Below are 21,545 nucleotides of genomic sequence, written 5' to 3' on the forward strand. Positions count from 1 at the left end.
CTTGTAACTCACCTAATTGAACTAGGGTTTTGAGAAGAGAGGAGAGTATTGCATTACAACTTAAGTTGCATGATTGAATTCAAACACAAGAACTTTTGAATTTCAAATTTAAACATAATATGAATATCTCATAATTCAAAATTGAGGTAATTCATTAAACAAATATGAATAATCAATGAATATAAACATTACATTTATTTAGTAAAGCTCATTAGGGAAACTTTGAGCTTTATTAATAATCACACAAGATACAATATCAATTACAATATTCAGAATTGAAATAAAGGAATTACTTACAACACATTACACAAATTGGGATAAATAGAAAAAGAAGATAAAATAAGAGTACAAGTATGAATCTATCCTAAATACTACAATGTGAATATCATCTAATCTTGAGCTTGAAGATCATCTTGGTCATCACTTTGTTCCTGCACACAAGCACAACAAAGAAAGAAATTATGCCAAGTGGCATTGCCACTTGGCAGGTTAGCAAATAATGGAAATGAAGAGGATATGATCAAGTTTCTGCCGAGCCAATCCTCTCAAAGCCCAAGTGCATAGTATCTGGTGTACACACACACACAGCCTGCTCACAAGGCTGTGTGCATGCAGCACACACACACAACACAGTGAGGAGTCACCAAAGTGACAAGCAAGAGCTGTCGACCATAGAAGCTAGGGCCAGCCATATAAAAACTTTTCCACAGCAAACCCTAGCTCATTCATCGACCAAGCAGCAGGGTAAGTCACCGAGCACCAAGAACAGCTCAAGAACACCAAGAACAGGTGAACAGCTAGAGCTGTCTCACCTATTCCCCATCACCAGAAATCAATCAAGCATCACCAGCAAGTCAGGAGGAGCAGGGCAGGCATAAGTTCATCACAGAAGCAAACCCTCTACACCAGCAACCTTTATAGGAGCTGGAGTGAGGTATACGCAGATAATCATGAGCAAGCCACAGTTTTGCTCATATCATAAGCACATGCATACATCACAACAACAGAAAAGGGTAGAAACCCTGTTTGTATCATCATCTGGCTACCAAGCCATGTGGTGCAAGCAAAAAGAATGAATAGCCAGAAGGAAATCATCCAGGGAACACTGGATGTGTCAGCACAGTGAGACAACCAGAGAAATCCAACAAGGATTCAATCCCTATCTAGCCACACGGATTCACTCAGCACCCTATAGCTAGCTACACCATCGGAATATAGACATTTATATGTCTATCTTCATTTCAACATCAATTATACCGAAAGCCCATGATTGACTACCGAGTAATATTGCTCAACGACGATACATAAGAGGTAGGAGCAACCTTTACTAGCACACCAAGCATTGCTAGGGTCACCACAACTACCTAGCCACACAGAAAAGCCACAAGAGAAGCATATCATCACTCCAAGGGAGTTCATGCATCACAGGAGGTGCCAACACATGTTGGTTTCCATCCATATAGTGCATAGGATGCACCCAATCACTACTGCATCAGGTAAATCATGTCAGTTGTCAGAAATAGGAAGCCAAGCTTCACTGACAAGCATAATTAAATAAGACAACACACACAGATGCATCCAGAGTATCAAATCCTTCAAGCAACCACCAGTATTGCTTTCACAAGCAACAACAACCACCAGTATTTGGTGTGGAGCTAGATCCTCAAGCAACAGCAGCAATTGAAATGAATTCATGTTAATTGATAAGCCAACAGTAAGTCCTGGTGATCACAGGATCATCCAAAGCCACAAATTAACCAACTATTGCATCACAGATAATCAAATATATGAAATATAATTGTATCCGAAGCACTCCATCAAGGGATGGAGTTGTTAATGCCAACAGCTAGGCTCAATTGAGCATGTCCTAGGGATTAGAGCACATATAATAACACATACGGAGCACCGGCACTTGCCAAAGGCAAGGATCATCACAGGATGATCAAGCCAAGAGCAGATCTATGGCATTTACAGGAGAGGAAATTTATACGAGAGAATCGGTAGGAATCACTAGATTACACAGAGCACCACATCGATGCTCATGAGCAATAATTCATAAGTCGCATCGAGCAAGCAATTGAGCAAGAACGAGTAGCACATCAACCCAAGCAGGGTAGCGACAGCAGAAACGAGCACGAGCGGAACAAGCAGAAGCATCACGGCATGGCCGCACCTCTATGAGGCACGACAAGCCAGCAGATCGAGCTAGACGGAGAAGAGGAAGGAAGGAGTAGAACGAGGCAAAGGAGAAAGAGCGAGGAGGTGGCGCACATACCCGGGGTTAGCACGGCGAGCAGATGCGGCCATGGCGGCCACGGCGGCGCGCGCCGAGTGCTCGGTAGCACCGGCCGAGCCGGGCCATGCGCCGACAAGCGCCGTAGCACCCCACACCACCGTGGCGAGGCCCACGGCGGCGCCACGCGCGCCGGAGCCCGGTGAGCGGCGGGATCACCAAGATCCCGTAACCCTAGCCGCCGCAAGGGAGGTCGAAGACGAACTAGAGCAGCACCGCTCTAGATCGACGCGGATGAAGATGACCGCCGTCGTGAGGCGCGTCGATTGCGCATCATGGCGGGGGCCGGCTCGGCGGAGCTCGCCGGAATCGAGCGACGACGGCGGTGGCGACGCGAATCGCCAGAGAGGGATTAGGGTTAGGGTTCAGTCGCGCGTGAGAGGAAGAGAGGGGAATGGGGCTGGTCGAGCCGGACCGAGCCGGTCGGTTCGACCTAACCCACTGGGTTGCACCGACAGGTGGGCCCGAGGGCATTTTTGCCATTTCACAATTCCGTTTAAATACATAAACTTTGAAAGGGCACCATAAATACTTAATAGCTCTAAAAAAATAATTAAAAATATGAACATCAATCAGCATAAAATTCTCTATCCAAATAAAATATCAAAGAGGATTTTTGAAGATAATTATGAATAAGTCTTAATTTGATGATTTAAATAATGATTTAAATCACACATAATTTTCAATAAAGAAAATAAGTCCATTAATGTAATTGGACTATAAAAACACCTTGTCAATATTTCAAGGTTGTATTTACCCTAAATAGAGAATCTCCAAATTATTCTTAGTAAATACCTCTCACATAAAATAATAAGACATCGGAAAGGGGGGAACAAACCCTAAAAATGGAAAGCATGCATAATTTCTTCTTTAACCATTGCCCTTATCGGACAATGATGCTATTTTACAGAAACAGAGGACAAGGGTCAGTCCACACCTTCCAACTGCAAAACTTTGCAGTGTTCGAGCAAGTTCATCACTTGCTCATGTCATTTGAGTATTTCTATCAAATTACTTGCAAAGTATTATGGTTATCACTATTGCACAAAAATCAAAACCACTACTTTCATAACTATGAATATGACTAAGTGGTGGGCAATGGAACCATGGATTGTGTTAATATGGTGGAGGTTCCATTGCACGGGTTTATATCCATCTAGGATTAAATAACAAATGTCGCCGATGATTCTTGTGCCGTAATAACCGTGTTAACCATAAGATCCGGAGTGGGACGGAGTAGTCAAAAGTGTTTCCACCTCTCGTTCATCAATGGATGCGCTTTACCGTAGACACTTGTATCCGTCGGCGACAAGCGGTAGGTCGGGGAAGCCTTAAGTCCCCACGGCACGGTCCGTAGACACTTGTCGTTCGAAGAACAAGCGGTAGGTTGGGGAAGCCTTAAGTCCCCACGGTATTGCGGTCTATGATGGGTTGCAGCCACCGGCGTAGGAGTGTATGGTAGAGCCCAACACTGTTGTCGTGGTCGGGGTCCACCCTGAAATTACGGGAATAATGGGACCGACGTGGACCCAGGGTCGGCGCTTGCAACAAAGGGTGGGTGTTCGAGGTAGCGGAGGAACATGATTGGCTAGACCTTATACCGGGCCTCACACCGAAGGAAGTGTGGACGGGAAAGCTGCCCGGTTGGCACCAAGGTTAAGATCTCTTATGGGTAAAGCAACACACCTCTGCAGAGTGTAAAGAAGCGTGACTCGTCACTCCCCGTTCCGGGATGAGGAAGCTGCGAACGCGGCCGAAAAGGAGCTCCATGAAGTTCTAGTAAACCGGTGAAGGCCGACGGACATAGCTCTTTGGAATAAAAGCAATCTCTTGAAGAAATGTTTATCAAAACTTGCATTGATACTAGACTTTCCGGTCTAATATCGTAGCTAGTGCATTAAACACCTCTTATCTATAATGAACTTGTTGAGTACGCTCGTACTCATACCACTCTTAAATCCCATGCTTAGATTGTCTGAATCGTCTGGAGGAGAACTACGACAACAATGAAGGAGCCGAGATCATCGGCTATGAAGAACCTGACCTCTCAGGAGGAGTTGAAGGCGTAGACTATCTCATAGTCTACGGATCCGGGGAGGCTTCCGGAGGAGATCAAGCCTAGAGATAATCGGTAGAAGTAGTAACCGAGCAGCCCGAACTCTTAGTATTTAGCTGCTCGATGAAATAAATGTTTAGTTTAATGAAACTCTGGTATTGTAAGTTAAGTTGGGTTCACCTCGAACCCAGGAGTATTCCTCTTAGGACCCAAGAGGAGCTCCAAGACGACATGTGTATGTTGGTTGTAATAATCAATGAATGAGTTATGGACCCTGCTATGTTCTGTTGTACTACTCTGAGGGATGTAATATTTGCGGAATGGTACTTCGTGAATGTTATATCAACGACTGGCATACTACAACATGCAGTGGTATGCAGGGTCACCACACATTTGGATCGCCTCCGCCTGCGAGGTGTTCGTTCAAATGCTCGAACTAAAATGTGTCCCTTTTCAGATCATGGTGGACAACGACGACGAATACTACTTCAAGAACTTCATCGACACGTCGTTAGAAGAGGAGTCCGATGACGAATTTTTCACGGATGCTGTGCTGCTCATCCACGAGCACATTGTCTCGCAAATCCCCGTGCACCGGGGGTCCTTGCCGGGGCGCGCGGCCGCCTTGGACCGCAAAAGAGAACGCGGCCACGACCAGCTCTACAACGACTACTTCAAACCCAATCCATTGTTCGTGCCGTCCTTGTTTCGCCGTCGTTTTCGGATGACCAGGCCGCTGTTCCGCCGGATAATGGATGGCGTCAAGATCTACGACGACTACTTCGTGCGAAAGTGGATGCAATTGGCAAGGTAGGCCTCTCTTCGTACCGAAATGCATGGCGGCGATTAGGATGCTCGCATATGGCGTTGCCGGTGATTTCGTAGATGAGTACACGCGCATGAGTGATTCAACCGGCTTGGAATCGATGTACGGGTTACTGCGGAAGCGGTGATCGGTTCGTTCGGAGAACAAGTACCTCCGGCAACCTAATGCAGAGGACACAGCTCGTCTGTTGTCGATCAACGCTTCCAGGGGTTTTCTGGGATGCTTGGCAGCATAGACTGCATGCACTGGGAGTGGAAAAACTGCCCCTTTGGTTGGCAGGGGGCATACAACGGCCATTCTGAGGGGTGCGCAGTCATTCTTGAAGCTGTTGCTTCCCATGACACATGGATTTGGAACTCATTCTTCGGAATGGCTGGCTCGCACAATGACATCAATGTCGTTGCGGCGCTCTCCGGTGTTTGATAGGCTAGCCTACGGTCGGTCCCACGATGTGGATTTTGAGAACAATGGCCACCACTACACCAAGGGGTACTACCTTGCCGATGGTATCTATCCACCTTGGGCTACACTCGTGAAGACAATTCGAAACCCCAACTCGAGAGCGAGGAGGCAAGGTTTGCCAAAGAGCAGGAGGCAGCCCGGAAAGATGTCGAGCGGGCGTTTGGCATCCTCCAAACTCGTTGGGCTATCGTCGGACACCCGCCGTGAGCCCGGGATGTGCAAACTCGTGGGAGGTGATGACCGCTTGTGTAATCATGCATAACATGATTGTTGAGGTAGAGCGGGATGATTCACTCTTTGATAATGACTCGGGAAGGCCAAGGAGAGTTGGTTACTCCTCATCAAGGTGCTCCGGCATCATTCCAGGACATTCTTCATGCGCACCATGAAATTCGAGATCTAGTCTGTACACAACCAGCTTCGAGCTGATTTGGTCGAGCACATGTGGCAGCACGTAGGCAACAATGTCGCAAACAACAATGATGAAGGAAATCCTGAAGCCTAGAGCATTTATATCGTTTTTTCATTTTATTTGAATAATACTTTATCCTTGATTACATGGACTATGTAATGTGTAATACATTTTGAGCATTTGTACTATTTTATATATTTTATATAATATTTTTTTGCGTTTTTCTAGTGAATTTACAATAAAAACATACCATAGGGCGCCGCGACCCAAATCTGCCGCGTTGGGCGCAGCGCGCGACCCAAACGGACGCGCGGACGCGGGGCTCCGTCCGCGCGTCCGCTCGGCCACGCAAACGGCTCAAAACGGACGGCCCAGCGCGTCCGTTTGGGTCGCCCGGCCGGTTGGAGATGGCCTTACCTCGCATTAACGGCACATGGTTTTTGCTCTTGAGCTTGCTCATACCTCTGTGTCTGCGTGGTTCAGTCCAAGCGTCCAACAAGACGTGTTTTACTTCGTCCAGAAGGGGCAGTAAAAACAGTGTACTGGTGTTCATTCAGTCCACCATACTTCATTGCTGAAACTACTTCGGCAGATCCATGTTACATACAGCTGCACTTGGAATACAGATGCTTGTTCCACGATGGCTGTAAGGGTGACATTTGCATGTCTAGATGGCTGTGCACTGATTATTTATCCTCGTCGATGGTAACGAGTGTCTCCGGATGAATTTCGATTGGCTTCTCCGTGATTTCAGGAGGTGTATCGAGCTGACGCACACTCGCGCACGACATGCTCATCACAAGGAAGCACTGATTGTCTCGAAGCAGGCCATACGTATGTTTCCAGCTCGCTTCCTTAGCTGGGCCGACGGAGCAACATCTACCCCGCACCCTGATACGGCCCACACTCTCTGCTGGCGGGATACTGCTTGCGGCTGCGGGGCGACCTTTTGTTTAGTCCCACCTCGGGCAGCGACGAAAGTTTAGATCGGTTTATAAGTTCCGCCGTTGCAGAGGCATCGTCCCTTCGGGGACATCCGATAAAATTGGAACGATACAGAGAAGATTAGCATGGCCCCTGCGCAAGGATGACACGCACAAATCGAGAAATGGTCCAAATTTTTTTGAGATTTTGCGCGCTGGTCCCTAGCATCTTACAGATATGCCCCACGGCTGCTTTCTTCGCCCCAGGTTGGTCCTTTACACCTAAAAATAGGCCCTTCCTCTGTTACTTTTCTCTTCTAACCAAGTCCTTGCCATTGCTGAACGTGCTTTTCTTCCGGCGTTGAGTACGTGACGATTTACGAAAGAGAAGTTCCTCTGTGCTGGATGCAGGTAACTAGGTAAAAACAGCGTACACCTTTTTCTATGCATCTATCTGCTAGAGATGATGCTTCAGAGATTAACTACAGAGGCACTAGTAGAATTTATTCAGTCATGCAGAGTGATCCAGCTAGCAAAGCAGAAGCTATCTAACTCTTTCTCACCAATCATCAACCGTCACAAGCAAGAGAGCTGCTACTACATGGAGTCCATTTTGATCGGTCGTCAGAACTGTAGACCGTAATTCAAAAGTATTTCGGGTGATCCATATTATATGCCTAGTGCCACAGCTACTATACAAGAACTGAAGAACAGATGGGCATAAAACTAAACAATCTATACAAAGGCTAGGCCACCAGCTTCATCATATCTGATGGTGCTAGACTGCTGTGGCAAGAACAGTATCCTACTCGGAGTACATTTAACAGAAATATCTGACGAGCAGTTTCAAAGGAAAATCGTGTATCAATATGGCAACAAGCCAACAATGAGGTCGAGGTTTTTATCTCGTAGGCCGACCTGTCAAACTTCTAGCTCCAATCCAATGGACGTCGAAGAGAAGATGAAAAGATCGATATGTCAAACCTCGTGTCCTCCTTGAATGCCTTCAAAACCAAGTCCTGCAGATCATGAAACTTCCTCTTCAAACTGCGTTTATCTCTTCCAAGCGAAGCTGGTTCAGTTTCACTATCCATCACCTTGTCCAGCGCACTCAAACAGCGCGGGAAGTAGCGGTTGCCCAACTCAACTGGTATATAAACATTCAGCTTGCAGTTAGTCCAGATCCATAGAATTGGTAAAAATGTCGTTTTATAGTAGAATCCGGAAAAATTATGCTCAAGTGCAACCAGTCACTAGGTCAACCGCCATCACACATTCACACACACGACAAGACTAATCAACAGAAAATTCAACCTCTTATACTCCGGAGGCGGAAGAAACCCTAGCCTACGAGCTCCCTTCCCCACAACCCCTCCCTCGCCGCCACCGGTGGTCCCGCTGTTGACGACGGCGGCGAGGCATCCTCCGATCCGCGCGCTTGGTCTGGTGGAGGCGGCGAACACCCTGTCCGCAAGCGGGCCGACGAGGCCATGGTGGCGCTGCTGGATGGTGACGGCGCAGCTCCCTGAGGTCCCTGCCGGCGGGGAGAGGTCTGGACGCGGTAGGACGAGACACGCGTCCGCGAATGGTGTTCCCGGGTCTCGTCAAGTCCATAGGCTGGGGTTGGGTGCAACGGTGTGCGGCTTTGGCGGCGCCTTCTCGTTGCCTTCGCCGGAGCCTTTCTCTTCGGCGCCATGGCGGCGGCAAGAGGATTTCGGGTTGGAAGCTGGATGGGAGATGGAGCGGCGGGTGGGAGAAATAAGCGATGGAGGGGATGGGGTTTTGGTGAAAAAGATGTATAATTTTGGGATGGATGGCTTCCCACGCCCAAATTTTTCCGCCTCGCGAGGCGCCGGCGCGCCCGATTCGCGTCCTTCGCCAAGGGGCCGGCACGGGGTTGCCGACGCTTCTGTTGGGCTCGAAAAAGCGCCGGCGCTATTTGGGACGCACCGGTACGAGCCCATTTTGGCTCCCGGCCCCTAAATCGCTATCGGGGCCGCTATGTGGGGCGCCGGTGGAGATGCTCTAAGGGGAACCCTTGGCCGGTCTAGGGCCAGCCTCTCTCTTCCCCTTGTACTCCGAGTGAAAATCCATGATCTTTCTGATCGGGTGGTGGTGGCGTGCTTTGGCGTCATGTCTTTTTTGAAGACGTCATCTTGGAGCCCATGTGCGGTTCATCGGAGTTTGTGTTCATCGGAGTTTTTGTGACGGAGTTTGCGGTAAGATTCTTGTATAGGAGGGTTGGTAGCACGCGACATTTGCAACTGATACGGCTGGCGTCCTTGTAGTAGGATTACATGCTGATGATGATACATGGCTGTTTTACCTATCTTTAGATGGCTGATCCTAGCCACACTTTGTGACCATGAGCTGTAATAAATACTTTGGACACTTTTCATAATAATAAAATAAAAGCCATAATGCATCAATTGATGCGAGGCAGGTTCTCCATTTCAAAAAAGAGAGGGTTGGCTGCCATGAGGTTTTTTTAATAGTTTGGATGATTCACCTATGGATGCATTGGTATGAGCTCTAGGAAGAGCCTTTTCCTATCAGGGTGTGCGTGCGGTTCTTTGTAAGCTGATTTCAACATCTTGTATCTTTCGTGATGTTGCCACTGTTAATTTAACGCTTGGCTACGACCTTGTGTTAAAAAAAAAACCATCTAATCTCCGCTCTTCAGTTCATTAGATCATATGGATTATCAGGCTTAAATAAAGAGCATAAAAGAGCCAAATTATCCATCATTCATGAACTAATGTTACGTCGACAATAGTATAATATTTCATTTGATGTTCAAGACTGCTTTTCAAGGGGAAATATGGGATTTCAACTACCCCCAACTTTCTTGTCCAGAAAGTTACAAGCAGATGAGCTAAAGAAGTGACTATCACTAGATTTAAAATACAAATAATATAAAAGCACATGGTTATACAAAGCGAAACTGTGACTAACCAGCATGGGAGAGGGCTCTGATCCGAGCTAAGTGTTCATCCTTCATTTGGAAAGGAGTTTTATTTAGATCTCCCCATTGGATCTCTGGACGTGGATTTGCACCAGAAGCACGTGGAAATCCATCTTGAGCAATGTCCATTGTTACTTTTGCCTCAATTGGAAAAAACATCCTCGCCAAAGCAACTACATATCATGAAAATAATTGTGTCAAAAAACAAGTTCCAAGAGAACAAAAATTAACACATTGACATATTGACGGGTTGCGCACAGAGAACTTCACTCAACATGCAAAACACTACCATCTGCAAACCAAACAAATAATATTGATCAATCCACGATTTGTAGATGAACATTACCTTGGTTTTCGAGGTATAGTAACTTTCCACGTTGACAGGCAACAACCGTTGCAAGAAAAACTGATGCTTCTTCAACTAGTGGATCCCTTCTTTTAGCTTGCCCAAAAAACTCGATACATAATGTATTTTTAGGAGACAGTTTTCCTTCATCAGTAACTCCAAAGTAATCCTTCTGCCTTTTGAGTCCCTTTGAGATCTTAAGGGGAAGATAAATATAAATTTGACATCAACGGTCTTAAACGGACAAGTTGCACTACTAATTTATATTGAAAACTTGAAATATATTTATAAACCAAACAAAAGAATACACACGGCGAAAGTATCAAAAAAATGTGCATGTGACTTTCAAGTATGTATTCTATCCAATAATGATATAGCCAAAATTTTAGTAGTTTACGTGACAAGTTGTAAGAAAATGGACGAAGCAACATCAATTTCAGCCCTAAGGATCAACCGTACGTGTAATACAACCTCCTTTGGAAATATAAAGGCATAATGTCGCCACAGAATTCCTTTTGTGTCAACATACATGCTTATGTGAGACTGTACATGCTTAATTACCTATCTAAGGTTTGATTTTACTAGATGCATGCAATATCCATCTAGGCTACCATTTCACATAAATTTACTGTAGGTATCACAACGTTCTTTAGAAATACATCACTTGTTCTAGTTGTGCATTAGGGGAGTAATTATTTAGGAAGTGACCAAATTTCTGCATATGAACCTTATCGATGTTGTGCCTACTTCAACTTGCTTGGGAAAAGGCTTTGATGTTGTTGACAGGTATCAAAAGGAAAATTTGGCTTAGAAATTTTCTTAGAAAAAATACACCATCCTAGCATAGCAAATATGAAATTAAATAGGACCTCAGCCAGCCAAAAGCTTTGTAGGGCCTCCACTCTTAAGGAGACTTAAAATGCTTGAAAAGTTTCAGCAGCCAAGATACTTGATGGCTAACAGCTAGGATGCTATTCTTAATAATAAATTTGTTTTGGTAGTTGTGTTCATTAGCATTTCAATAAATTGTAGATATACATATCAAAATACAATATTTTCTGCACTTTAAGAGTGACAAATAGTGCATGTTTCACAAATGCATTACTCTCAATAGAGCGTACCTGATCTGCTGATGGCATTGCCTCACTGCTAGTACTACAATCTGAACTTTCTGATCCCTGAAGTATCTCGATAATTTTTGTTGTCGTAGGTCTCTTGGTCCAGTCAGGATTCACGCATATTAGACCTATCTGAATGCATCTTTTTATTTGTTGGCAATCTACTTCTATCTTTGTGTAACCCTGTGCCTTTTTCAGCGTCTTTCTCCATTTTTTAAGTTCCTGCAAAATCAGAACGAGAATCTAGAATGTCACTGTGCAAAGATTAACAATAGCATGGTCGACTAAAAAGGAATCAATCGTGAAAAATGAAATACAATTCCCATACGAGCTCTATAAAGCCCTCTAAAGATGCTTCAGCAACATTTGGGTAGTTCCTGTCTCCAATTATTAGCTCCATGATTATCACACCCAGACTGAATATGTCTGACTTAGGTGTGATTGTACCTTCATGGATGTATTCTGGTGCCATGTAGCCACTGCATTACAGCATGAGTAAACTTTGTAGTGGTGAAGAGACTAGAGAAAACAAATATTCCAGATGACTTGAATAAACAGGATTACAAAGAAGAACAAAACTTACAATGTACCAACACGATTTGGACTAGAAATAGTTTGATGCTGATCAAGAAGTCTTGACAGCCCAAAATCTGTAATTTTTGGTGCTAACTTGTCATCAAGCAATACGTTCGCGGGCTTTAGGTCCAAGTGAATAATAGGATTATCAATTTGCTCGTGAAGGTAGTGCAAACCATTGCAAATCCCCTTGATTATTTTGTAACGCCTGTGCCAATCAAGTTCAGTGGATCCATCTGCATTTGTTACCAAAAGGAGAGCATATCACATAAACCTGTTGTTACAGATGCTGTGAACGTGGTCTACTGTATCAAGGCAAGGGCAGCGGCCGGGGAGGAGTCCATGAGATAGAAGAACAGTAAAACGGCAAGAGGGTATTAGGACAGTACATGATTATTGAAGAGTCTAGTTATATTGGCGAAAATCTAAGAAGTCCAGCCATATTAAAAAGATGTCATGTTCATACATTTGAGAGAACCGTCAATCTATTCTCCCCAGTCATTCTCTCGTCTAGCCTATGTCTATCTAATCGCTTACAGGCATGACGTCACAGCTATCTTCAACATGGTAATTATCCTGTTCTTGTCTATCTTCACGTCAGTACTTTCTTATTCAAACAGATATCAGCACCACATATCGATATGTTTTATCATTCGTAGCATATCTGAATAAAATTCAGTTTTTAGGAGCCACGCAAATTACAGTCTCAGAAGAAGACAGAAAACTTAGAAACAGTACATGTTCCACATTGAATTGTCATACCTGAAAGATACCCATCAAGGCTTCCTTTGGGGAGATACTCCAAGCAGAGCAACATTTCTGAACTCTCGGCAAAAACCATCTTCCCTTCGTAATTTTCAAACAACTTCTTTGTTTCATAGCAGTAGCCCATAAATCGGACAACGTTCGGGTGATTAAGCCTCATAAGATGGTGAACCTCATTCTCAAATAAACTCTGAGCGCGCACCATTGATGGTTCTAGCCTCTTCACAGCCATTATCTCCCCACTTTGTAACAAACCCTGTTTATAATCTATTGTTAATATGGATGGGTCACATATGTCTGGAAGACTAAATGGACATGTTTTAATCTTACCTTGTATACCATGCCAGTACCACCTTCACCAAGTAGTCGCTCATATGAGAAGTTGTCTGTGATCTCTTTCAAAAATTGTAATGGTAGAGCGCGTGGTTTTGAACATTGATCATGCAGCATGCTCTCCAGGCTACCATATTTGCTAGACTCGCCGTACATTTTTTTAATGCTCGAAATACACAAACACTACCAGAAGCTAGGAAACGTATGTTTTCCTTCCGCAGAGTGGCATATATAGTGCCTTCAATGAATCGTGGAGCAAAAACGAGAGAGCTGCAGGAGAGAGCCCAAAACAAAATGTAAGAATGTAAGAAATAATTTCAGACTTGAAAAAATAATCTTTTACCATGTCTTATAAAATTACCCCTGAATACTATGGTTTATAATTATAAAAATACTACTCCCTCCATTCACTAATGTAAAATCTTTTAACTTTTTTTGTAGATACATGTATCTAGAAATGTTTTAGTGTGCATGTTCTACTCATTTTGATTGTATCTTGTCTATTTTCAAATATCTCAAAGACCTTACAGCAGTGAACAAAGGAAGTACTGTTTTAACATGCTGTGTGGTGTTTGGCTCTAACAAATATTGCAGATTTGGAAGCCGTAGTATCCTCGAAACTGATGTCTTTTTGAAGTATTGGGGGAAAAAATGGTTTGACCCTCTTTTCTACTAAAACTGAGCAAGGATATAAAAAGCAGAAGTATTGCTTGGCCGGACACTGAAATACTATGGTATTGATATACTTTGGCAATGAAAAACGGAGGTTTCAAACAGAGCAATTTCAGAGATGTATTCTCGACAGGTGCATCGAACCACGATCTGGATTTCCATCTGGTTCCAGATTTAAACGCGATCTAGCATCTACAGCTCGCGTGAGGTTTGTGACGATTGAAGAACAGCTAGCCGCAAGAAAATCAAGAGAATTAACGCAGAAGAAAGCGCACCACAGAGGGAAGTCGCCGTCGTCACCTGCCGTCGCCGATGACTCGCGCTGGCACAACACCGCCCGCGGAGTCGCTTCTTGGGTCGGAGGGGTGCTGGAATCTTTCGGCTGGGGAATGTAGAAAAATGCAGGACACGGCTTCTCTTCAGGTAAAGGCGAGGTCTTGTGAGGAAAACTTTGCCGAAAGCCACGACAGCCACAAGATGACTAACTTTGAACCCATGGTCGGATTCTTAGCTAAGCGAGTTTAGGCAGGTGAAATTTCGGAACCATGGTTACATGTTTAGGCAGGTGATTGTACTACCCAGGGACCCTGCAGCGCTGCTGCATCGCATTATCGGTACATGGTTGGTTTGTTTTTGGAGGTGACTTTGCTCTGCGTCGGTAGTTCAGTCCAACAAGACATTCTTCACTTCGGCAAGGAACAATTAAATGAAGGCTGTTCTACTGTGCCAGCGCGGTAATGGGGTAAAACGAGTGCGGATGTTTGGGTCAGGAGCGACATGGAGCTCTTTTTTGAACGGTTCAATAATGGCAATTTGAAGTTTCAGAATATTCGGGTAAAAAATTCTAGATATAGAAAATGATGTAATCTACCAACTGGAAAATATCTCACCTAGAAATATTCAGTATTTGGGGCTGCAGAAAAATGACAAAATCCGACAGCTCATTTTTGTTAAGCCCATCATATTAAGTACTACGGGTTGAGATTTTTCACGTTGGTAGAGTAGAACATTATCTATGTCCAGATTTTTTTTTGAATTTTTGAAACTTTGAAATTATGGTTTCAAATTTCTGGGTAAATAAAGGCCTCCATGATACCCGGGCTCCAAAGCGAATTTCTAGGTAAAAAACAGGGTTCTTTTCACTTTTTAGTGGTAAAAGTGCTTCAGGCTAACTAGGCAGTACTACTACTTATTCAGTCCTTATTTATGAAAGGGACAAGTACTTATCCAGTCCGGCAGAATTATCAGACAAAGCAGAAACAATCTACTGCTCTTTCTCATCAATCATCAAAGTCAGAGGCCAAGACCTGCTACTGCATGGAGTCCATTTGTTCGATCAACAAAATACCGTAGAACATAATTCAGAACTCAGGGATTTTCAGCGGTCCATATTACTGTTGCGGTCAGAAACCCACCGGCGAGCAGCGACGGGCAACACAGTAGAGCCGGGAGGCTCCCAGGACTGCGGCTGGCCCTGGTCCCTCGAGCGACGGCCCGCAAAGACTCCGGCACACACGTCCGATGCTGGTGCAAGGGCGTGCCACCTGACCTATACCCGGTCGGGAAGGTGTTGGATTTGCCTCGCTTAGTTTCCTGCATGGCATACACGTAAACATTAAATACGAGCCTCGATCGGCTCTCGGGTTGTCCTGTGAATCGGCTCAAGGAGCCGATCCACCCATGATCCGTACGAGGTGTACGGTCAGATGGTGGTCCTGCTTGATCAAAATAAAGCTAAAACGACCTACTACGATTTAGGGTTTTCACCACATAATCGGAACATCCTACGCGTGATTGAGCCTGGCGGCCACGCACGGTGATCGTAAACCGACCCTAGACAAGGCCTAAAAACCAACATGAAGTTGATCCCCGGAACATCCTGTCTAGGGCTAGAAAACTACACCCTACGCGCCACTGGATCCTTCAACCCGTTTGTAAGGCCTAACTATGTGGATATTAAACTAATCCTTGAAGAACAAGGAGCAATCATAACGGATCGGATCTACTAAATAATGATCAAGCGGGGTGCCGCCCTTACACCCAAGATAGATGTAAGGACGGCCAGACGTCTAAGGGTTGCATGGACGAAAGCATATGATACGATGAAACAATGCTAACCCTAACACATCTATGATAACTACGTTGCTCGCCATCAACAAGGCTTCAGTACGAGCAACGCATGAACAACGAATAAACGTGTACTGCCTAGATCGCAAGATGCGATCTAGGCAGCATGATGCTTACCCGGAAGAAACCCTCGAGACAAGGGAGTTAGCGATGCGCCTAGATTGGTTTGTGGTGAACGTGATTGTTGTTTATTTCATAAACCCTAGATACATATTTATAGTCCGTAGACTTTCTAACGTGGGAATAATCCCAACCGTGCACGAGCCAAACTCTATCTACCTGACACGTATCCTACTACATTACAGATACACGGGCAAACTAGCCCAAACTTTGTATACAAGGCCGATTCATGTATTTCTTCCATGTATATTCTTCAAGCCCATCTTTAATCGCGGCCCACCTCTGATCCGGTCAAATTCTGGTGATAACACATGCCCCCCTGGTTTTGGAAATGACAATTCCAAAATCACTCTGCATTTTCTTCGTCGGGTCATGTCGTGGTAGAGCAGAACCGTCGCAGTATCCTTCATCATGATGCCTTGCCCTCACAACTTCTTTGCAAGATTTGATAGCTTTAACATCACTTCCTCGGAAACCGTAATGGCATCAAATCTCCACTATACCCCCTTTATTTAACTGTGCCGAACGGTTCGCCACTTCATCCTCTTGCTCTGTTCTGGCCATCGGCACCCAAAAAACCCTCTTCCCCTGTAGCAATGTCTTCCTCTTCCTCCATCTCCTCAGGCCTCTCTTTCCAATCTTCTTCCTCGAGCGAGCAGGAGTGGAACTTTGACCACGTGCCAGATGGCCCACCCGAAGCACTCGTCGGGTCAGATGGTGACTTACCTCTGACCGATGGGGAGGACGACCTCCAGTTCCTCATCGAAGGGGAGCTAAAGAGCGAGAGTGAAGACGACCTCCACTCCTGGGCGAACTCCACCTCCTCCGATGAGGAGGAGGAAGAAGAAGAAACGGAGGAAGAGGAGGAAGAGGAGGAGGATGATTCCTCCTCCTCCGCTGGGTATCCGCCGGCGAAGCGCTTCCGCGCTTGGGCGGACAGCGAGGACGATGATGATGACGAGGAAGAAGAGGCCTCGGCCGAGGGCTGGGGCAGCAGCGACGAGGAACTCTCCGGAAGCAGCGCCGACGGCAGCTACGATGCCGCCGACGAGGCCAGCGAAGATTAGTAATGTAGGACTAGTAGCTCCTGAGCAATCGGCTCTTCTTTTGTTCTTCCTTTCTTGAGCAATCGGCTCTTCATTGTAAAAATCCCCTCTTATTAATGAAGAAGACATTTCTCAGCTGATTCTGTCCCTTTTCCAACTTTGCCGATTGCTAAAGTGAGTCAACGCATTAAGAGCCGATGGCAGCGCATCGGCCCTTGCCATAAAACGCGAGCAAGGCCAACTATATTGTCTATTCAAATGGTAACCTGCGACTTATCCGAAAGAGCAAAACTCAAATCCCCAAATCGCCGCTTGAACAGATCCAACCCACGGCCATATGAACCTCAGATGTCGATCGCGCAGGTTCGCAACTGCAACGGACCCAAAGGAAATATCATCCAATGCCCATGCTATGGTCTCAGGCCTGAAGGTGATCCTTAACCACTCCTTGTTGCTCGAACATAGCGCCTTGCTCTATCCTTTTGCATCAACAGAAACGGCCGTGACCGTGTAGATGATGAAGGCTTCCCCTTCGGATTCCTTTCAGCAGCTCTGGTGGTCCTCTTCTGCAACAACTCACCGCTTTTGAAGCAGGTTATGATGCAGGGTCAGCCGATGAAACCCCAATCGGCTTCTAAAAACAGAGTATCTACCAGGTCAGCTGCCCCCCGAGCCTCAGTCAAGGCGAGCACAGCGGTGAGGACACACAGTTCAGTCGAAGAGCCTCGAACTCAAGCAACTCTGAGACAGCCACCATGCAGAGCTAGCCAGACTTGCCACCGTCGGCTTCCAAGAAAAGGGTCATCTCCTGAACCTGTCGTTTCCCAAGCTCCACCAAAAAAGGGCAGAGCAGCTCCATCCTCTCCTCGGCTCAACTTGGCCAAACCGGGCTCTAAAGTCGATGTCCGTGCATCGGCTGTACACATCATAAATTTTTTTTACTGGCCGATTTTTCTATCGGCCCCCAATATTTCACTGCACATGTATCGCACATGTTCCTCTGATTAGGTGCCCCCCGAGCCGAATCTGCCAGGTAACTGCGGATATCGGCTCTTTGGTTAGTCAAGGCACTGTATCTGAACGTCGGCTCCGTTAGGACCAATGTTGACTTCTTCCAGCTCATCAGCCGACGTAAACCCGTTGCCCGTTAGATCGACGTTGAACACAGGCAAACGTATGGTGAGGATAATTTTGGCCGATTGCTGGAATCGGCCCCCATGTTGATTGAATTGCTCAATGAAGGTTTTGCAATGTTCGTCCATAGATCTTTGGGGCCGATCACAAGGATCGGCATCGCCATGTTTGTCCATAGATTTTGCTCTTGTCAAACGGTCAGGCCGGTGGATAAGACCAGCCTCACCCCGTCCTTTGTCACGTCGATGCGCTCGCAGTCGTCCAAAGTGATGCCTGAGAGTGGCTCTTGGCCTGTTGTCTCCCAAACGTTCATGCCAGCCGTTGAAATCTCGGCTGAGTCATCTGCGTGGACGACCTCTACTTCATCTCCATCCCACTGTATATAGCATTGGTGCATCGTGGATGGAATGCAACAGTTGGCGTGGATCCAATCTCTCCCTAGCAGGACAACATAGGTGCTCTTGCTATCGACAATGAAGAACGTCGTAGGGATGGTTTTCCTTCCTACGGTCAGATCCACGTTCAGAACACCTTGTGCGTCAGATGCTTGGCCGTTGAAATCGCTCAGTGTCACGTTGGTCTTGATCAGGTCCGAGCTAGAGCGTCCCAGCCGACGAAGCATGGAGTATGGCATAATGTTGACTGCCGCTCCGGTGTCCACCAGCATCTTGTTGACAGGCTGCCCATTGATATAACCTCGCAAGTACAGGGCTTTCAGGTGTCTGTAGCTTCTTTCTTTCTCGTGGCTTCTCAAAGATAACCGGCCGTGGGCCGCAGTCAAGTTGTGCCACAGGTGCTTCGTCTAATCCTGGAGCACTGAACTCCGTCGGAAGGATGAACACCATGTTTGTGCCAGCCGATGTCTCATCATCGGCTTTCTTTTGTCTGGGGCGCCACTCTTTCCTTTGTGGCCGACCTTCTTCGTCCAAGGTTTGCTGAATTTTCGCGGCCAGATCAGGCCGCGCCTTCCTTAACGTGTGCAGGTATAACCTTTCGGCTTCCTCCAAACCACGTAGTCGCTGAACCCTACGCTTTTGGGAACGGCTGAGTCCATCAGGGCACCACCTTGGCCGGTGGTACTTATCTTCTTCTTCTTCATCATCGTCTTCCAATTCCTCGAGGTCTTCCACCCGAGAGGACTCATCATGCTTGTTCCGAGGCGGGAGAGGCCCTAGACGTTTGAACACGGACACATTAGCTGCATCCTTCTTCTTCTGTCTACATTACGGCGCGTTGCCGATTGTAGGCAATCGGCTCATTCCTGAATCCCAGCAGTGTCTGAAGAAGGGACAGTCCCAGTGCCTATCCACGTCGTCTTGCTCCCTCGACTTTTCCTTGGCGTGGCGCTCATATCTCTCCTCGTCGCGATCATGCCGATGATGTCTCCTGGCGTCCCTAGCCAGACGATCTCTTTCGTCATCGTTGTTGTATCGTCGGCGTTGGTCGTATTGACTCACATATTTGTTGAGGAGGTGATCAGAGAGAGGTCGCTGATATCTCACATTCCTCACTTCTCCCTCTGTGATGTAGCGCTTGCCATCGTGCCGGAGCCGACCGCGTGGAACGGCTTCCTCTTTGTCGTTGTCATGAGAGCAGCTGCCCTCGTCTCCGTCCTTACCAGAGTGGTGCCCAGGTCCTACCATGTTGATGTTGAACGAGAAACTTGGCTGGCACCTCCCAGGGTAAGTGCACTCCACCATGTTAACGGCGGGGAAGGGGTGTGTGTCGACTTTCATGGCGTACTGGCTGAAAATTAGACGCCCTTGTTCTATCGCCATTTGGATCTGCTGACGTCACACCCTGCAGTCGTTGGTGGCATGGGTGAACGTGTTATGCCACTTGCAGTATGGCTTTCCGTTCAGCTCCTGCGCCGTGGGGATCTTGTGGCCTTCGGGTACCTTTAGCTGCTTCTCCTTAAGCAAGAGGTCGAAAATCTGCTCAGCTTTGGTCACGTCAAAGTCAAACCCTCTTGGAGGACCTTGTGGCTTAACCCACTTGCAGGATACGTGGCTTGCCCCCCGAGTCCATTCAGCCACTGCTACCTCTTGATCTCCCGCAGAGCCTTCATCTTCATCTGCCTCAACCAGGACCACCGCACGCTTGAATTTATCCTGGTATACATCTGGGTGGCGCTGTTCATATAATGACAGCTTCGCAACATGTGCGCCGGTGAAGGGTAGTCTCGCTTGGGAGGCCACATCCTTGATCGGTGATGCGAGACCCACCACCGCCAACTCGATCGCTTCTTTTTCAGTCACACGAGCCGAATAGCATCGGCTCCTAACGGTCCTGAAGCGCTGGATGTATTCTGACACCGTTTCTCCGCGCTTCTGTCGTACTTGTGCTAGATCGGCAATGCCAGCCTCGGAAGCCTCTGAGTGATACTGCATGTGGAACTGCTCCTCCAACTGCTTCCAAGTCCGGATTGAGTCTGGTGGCAGCGATGCGTACCACCCGAAAGCCGATCCTGTGAGGGACTGTGCGAAGAACCTCACACGCAGCTCATCTGATGCTGAGATCGTGCCAAGCTGTGCCAAATATCGGCTCACATGCTCGATTGAGCTGGAACCATCTGATCCACTAAATTTGGAGAATTCAGGGAGCCGATATTTGGGTGGTAGTGGGATCAACTCGTACTCGTTGGGGTACGGCTTGGAATAGCCGATTGCCCTCCTTTTCGGCACCATGCCGAACTGGTCTCTCAAGATTGTACTTGATCTGATCCGCGGTGCTGGCTGCAGGAGTCGAACTCTGAAGATTTGCCGGAGTGGCATACTTAGCCAGCCATGCTTGTTTCTCAAGCTCTGAGCCAACTGCAGGAGTTGGGCTCTGGAGGTTTATCGGAGTGGCATACTTAGCTAGCCACGTCTGCTTCTCAAGGTCTGTTCCCGAAGTTCCTCCTGCTGTTCCAGAAGTCCCTGCTGTTGCAGTCTGGTTTGTGAGTGCCCAGTTACTGCAGTCTGGCACATATGTGCACGTATATCCGTGAGGGATCTCCTTAGGCGCCTCATGCAAGAACTGGTAATCACTAGGGTCACCACCGATCTTGTAGACGACGTATGCCGGTGAAATCGGCACTTCTGATGCTGCCACCGCGAACGGAAGCGGTGGTCGGGACTGGAGTGGCATCTCTCCTTGGTGAGTCCCTAGAGCTGGTCCTGACGGAGAGTACTGATGCCTCATGATTTCCTGGATCACCCGAAGAGCGACACGCTCCAAAGTGTTCACCAGGCTCTCAGAATGGCGGTGCAGCGAATGAGCTACCATGAAGTTAATCTTCTGACGCAGGGACTGTAGGATAACATTGCATAGAAAACAAAAAATTTCCTACCGCGAACACGCAATCCAAGCCAAGATGCAATCTAGAAGAC

General features: G+C 46.8%; 1 protein-coding gene and 1 non-coding gene across 2 annotated transcripts; one reads left to right on the plus strand and one right to left on the minus strand.

Moving 5' to 3' along the window:
* The first annotated feature begins 7,069 nt into the window (after positions 1-7,069).
* LOC124668721 lies at positions 7,070-7,172 on the plus strand. The gene has a single exon (XR_006991815.1). It is a non-coding gene; the product is annotated as a U6 spliceosomal RNA (small nuclear RNA).
* Positions 7,173-7,731: 559 nt separating this feature from the next.
* On the minus strand, positions 7,732-14,134 carry LOC124667107 (cysteine-rich receptor-like protein kinase 44). The gene is made up of 9 exons (XM_047204435.1): positions 14,048-14,134; positions 13,073-13,345; positions 12,740-12,998; positions 11,985-12,213; positions 11,730-11,880; positions 11,405-11,623; positions 10,284-10,479; positions 9,928-10,110; positions 7,732-8,119 (listed from the first exon to the last, which is right to left on the minus strand). The coding sequence occupies exons 2-9, from the start codon at positions 13,229-13,231 to the stop codon at positions 7,902-7,904; spliced, it is 1,614 nt and encodes a 537-aa protein (XP_047060391.1). The 5' UTR covers positions 13,232-13,345; positions 14,048-14,134; the 3' UTR covers positions 7,732-7,901.
* Positions 14,135-21,545: the final 7,411 nt, after the last annotated feature.

The sequence above is a fragment of the Lolium rigidum genome, chromosome 6 (genome assembly GCF_022539505.1).
Source record: "Lolium rigidum isolate FL_2022 chromosome 6, APGP_CSIRO_Lrig_0.1, whole genome shotgun sequence".
Lineage (NCBI taxonomy): Eukaryota > Viridiplantae > Streptophyta > Magnoliopsida > Poales > Poaceae > Lolium > Lolium rigidum.